Here is a 3,427-nt window from a genome sequence, read left to right as displayed (position 1 = left end):
TACATAAAAATAGCCTGTTAGTTAAGGAGAAGGAAGACGTAGAGATTGAAATGAAAAGGCAATATCAGGAGAACCTGAGGCAAAAGAAAAGAGAAGCAGAGGAGCAGAATGAACGGGAAAAGCAAATCCAGGATAACATGGAAAGCGTCCTCCGTCAAAAACAGAGCCTGGAATGCTTGCTGGATTGTAAAGAAAAAGCTATCATCTCTTTGAAGAAGAAGGAGGGTGAAGCCCGGCTGGAAGTGCAGCGACTTCTCAAGGACTGCGATATGCTGAAAGAAAAGATTCAGCTACAGGAGCAGAATAGCACTGAGAGCAAGAAAAGCGGTCTAGGCAGGAACAGCTAAGAAACTCAACACAGGAGGAGGCTTTGAAAGAACATGACAAGTACATGTTGATGATGTTTCTACATGGGACTGCTCAGAGGAATTTCCAGCTAGAACACATTGCGCTGGAACATGGAGATGATATGATTGAAGAAGGGAAGCGAGAGAAGTGCACAGGGGGAACAATAGGAAGGAAAGGCACAGGGAGTGAGGAAGACCCCTGTGAGAAGGCCCGTGAGACAGAAGAGAAACAACGTAAGAAGTACTGGAACGCCCAGCGGGAGAAGAACGAGGATTACGAGAAACAATGGGAGGGCCTCAAGCACATTGTGGAAGATGTTCTTCACGGAGATGAATAAAGATCTTCAGGATATTCATCTTTCACTGAGAAGGAAGGCAATGGCTGCTGAGTTCCCCCAACTCGTCAGCCAAGGCACTGTCTCAAGGAACGAACATACTCGCCTGGTGAGAGTCAAAGGAAACATTTTCTGGAGGTAGGAGGACAAGCTCTCAGTATGAGAGCGAAAAGTTATTTGGAGGTAGGAGGACAAGCTCTCAGCTTGAGAGTCAACAGCTGTTCGGAGGTAGAAGGACGAGCTCTCAGCTTGAGAGTCAACAGCAGTTTGGAGGCTGGAGGGAGAGCTCTCAGCTTGAGAGCCAACAGCTGTTCGGAGGCTGGAGGATGAAACTCTCAGTTTGAGAGCCAAAAGCTGTTCAGAGAACCAGAAGGCTACCAGAAGGCGTAAGTTCATATGCAAAATATTACTTATGCAATGCATAATGGGTTGAATACTTGCATATACTACTGTGGCAACCTCTGGCGCGGCGTAAAAACCCGTAAGTTCAATATCTTTCATATATGCAAAACCTGGGTTATGCAATGCATAATGGGTTGAATACTTGCATATACTACTGTGGCAACCTCTGGCGCGGCGTAAAACCCGTAAGTTCAATGCCTTTCATATAGGCAAAACATGGGTTATGCAATGCACAATGGGTTGAATACTTGCATATACTACTGTGGTAACCTCTGGCGCGGCGTAAAACCCGTAAGTTCAATGCCTTTCATATAGGCAAAACATGGGTTATGCAATGCATAATGGGTTGAATACTTGCATATACTCCTGTGGCAACCTCTGGCGCGGCGTAAAAACCCGTAAGTTCAATGCCTTTCATATATGCAAAACCTGGGTTATGCAATGCATAATGGGTTGAATACTTGCATATACTCCTGTGGCAACCTCTGGCGCGGCGTAAAAACCCGTAAGTTCAATGCCTTTTATATATGCAAAACATGGGTTATGCAATGCATAATGGGTTGAATACTTGCATATACTCCTGTGGCAACCTCTGGCGCGGCGTAAAAACCCGTAAGTTCAATGCCTTTCATATATGCAAAACATGGGTTATGCAATGCATAATGGGTTGAATACTTGCATATACTCCTGTGGCAACCTCTGGCGCGGCGTAAAAACCCGTAAGTTCAATGCCTTTCATATATGCAAAACCTAGGTTATGCAATGCATAATGGGTTGAATACTTGCATATACTCCTGTGGCAACCTCTGGCGCGGCGTAAAAATCTGTAAGTTCAATGCCTTTCATATATGCAAAACATGGGTTATGCAATGCATAATGAGTTGAATACTTGCATATACTACGGTGGCAACCTCTGGCGAGGCATAAAAACACGTAAGTTCAATGCCTTTCATATATGCAAAACATGGGTTATGCAATGCATAATGAGTTGAATACTTGCATATACTACGGTGGCAACCTCTGGCGTGGCGTAAAAACCCGAAAGTTCAATGCCTTTCATATATGCAAAACATGGGTTATGCAATGCATAATGAGTTGAATACTTGCATATACTACTGTGGCAACCTCTGGTGAGGCGTAAAAAACAAAACCCGTAAGTTCAATGCCTTTCCATGATTATGCCCAAAACATGGGTTATGCAATGCATAATGGGGGGGGGTTTTTTTTTGGGTTTTTTTTGAATACTTTGCGCATATATCCTCCTGTGGGCAACCTTTGGCGGCGGCGTAAAAAACCCGCCGAAGTTTCAATGCCTTCATATATGCCCCAAAAACAAAAAATGGGTTATTGCAATGCCATAATTGGTTGAATACGGGTTGGCCATATAACTCCTGTTGGCCAAACCTCGGGCGGTTGGCTAAAACCCGTAAGTTCAATGCATTTCATATATGCAAACCATGTTTTTGCAATGCAATAATGGGTTGAATACTTGCATATTACCGGCCTGTGGCCAACCTCTGGCCGAAAAAGCCCGTAAAAACCCGTAAGTTTCAATGCCTTTCATATTATGCCAAAAACATGGGTTATGCCAATGCATAATGGGTTTGAAATACTTGCATATAACCTTACCTGTGGCAACCTCCCTGGCGAGGCCCTAAAAACCCCTAAGTTCAATGGCCTTTTCATATATGCAAAAAACCCCAGGGTTTAATGCATTCATAAGTGGTGAATACCTTTGCATATACTCCTGGTTGCAAAAACCTCTGGGGCGCGGTCGTAAAACCCGTAAGGTTTTCATGCCATTTCATAATATCAAAAAACCCTAAGTTATGCAGCTAATGGGTTTTGAATACTTGCAATTACTTACCTCCCTGTGGCCAACCGTCCTGGGCGAGGCGGTAAAACCCGTAAGTTTCAAAAATCCTTTCCCATATATGCAAAACCTAAGTTATTGCAATGCATAATGGGTTTGAATACTTGCCATATACTAACGGTGGCAAAACCTCTGGCGTGGCCGTAAAAACCCGTAAGGTTCAATGCCTTTTCATATAAATGGCAAAACTAGGTTATGCAATGGGCATAATGGGTGAATACTTTGCATATACTCCTGTTGGAAACCTCTGGCGAGGCAAATACAAAACCCGTAAGTTTGTTCAATGCCTTTCATATATCAAAACACATGGGTTATGGCAATGCATAATGGCGAATATAAAACCCTTGCATATAACTTCCCTTGTTGGCAACCTCTGGCGAGGCCATAAAACCCGTCGTTCAATGCCTTCCATTATATGCAAAACAGGGTTATGCAATGCATAATGGGTTGAATACTTGCATATACTCCCT

At 43.6% G+C, this 3,427-nt stretch overlaps 1 protein-coding gene across 1 annotated transcript in view; it reads left to right on the top strand.

Annotated features, from left to right (window-relative positions):
- LOC135222343 (putative autophagy-related protein 11) overlaps nucleotides 1-21 on the top strand; it is a 1,707-nt gene extending 1,686 nt beyond the window's left edge. Inside the window, exon 1 of the mRNA XM_064260426.1 lies at nucleotides 1-21. This exon is cut by the window's left edge and continues 1,686 nt beyond it. Coding sequence (XP_064116496.1) covers nucleotides 1-21 — 21 coding nt within the window.
- Nucleotides 22-3,427: the final 3,406 nt, after the last annotated feature.

The sequence above is a fragment of the Macrobrachium nipponense genome, chromosome 3, assembly GCF_015104395.2.
Source record: "Macrobrachium nipponense isolate FS-2020 chromosome 3, ASM1510439v2, whole genome shotgun sequence".
NCBI lineage: Eukaryota > Metazoa > Arthropoda > Malacostraca > Decapoda > Palaemonidae > Macrobrachium > Macrobrachium nipponense.
This window is presented reverse-complemented; position numbering and strand designations above follow the sequence as displayed.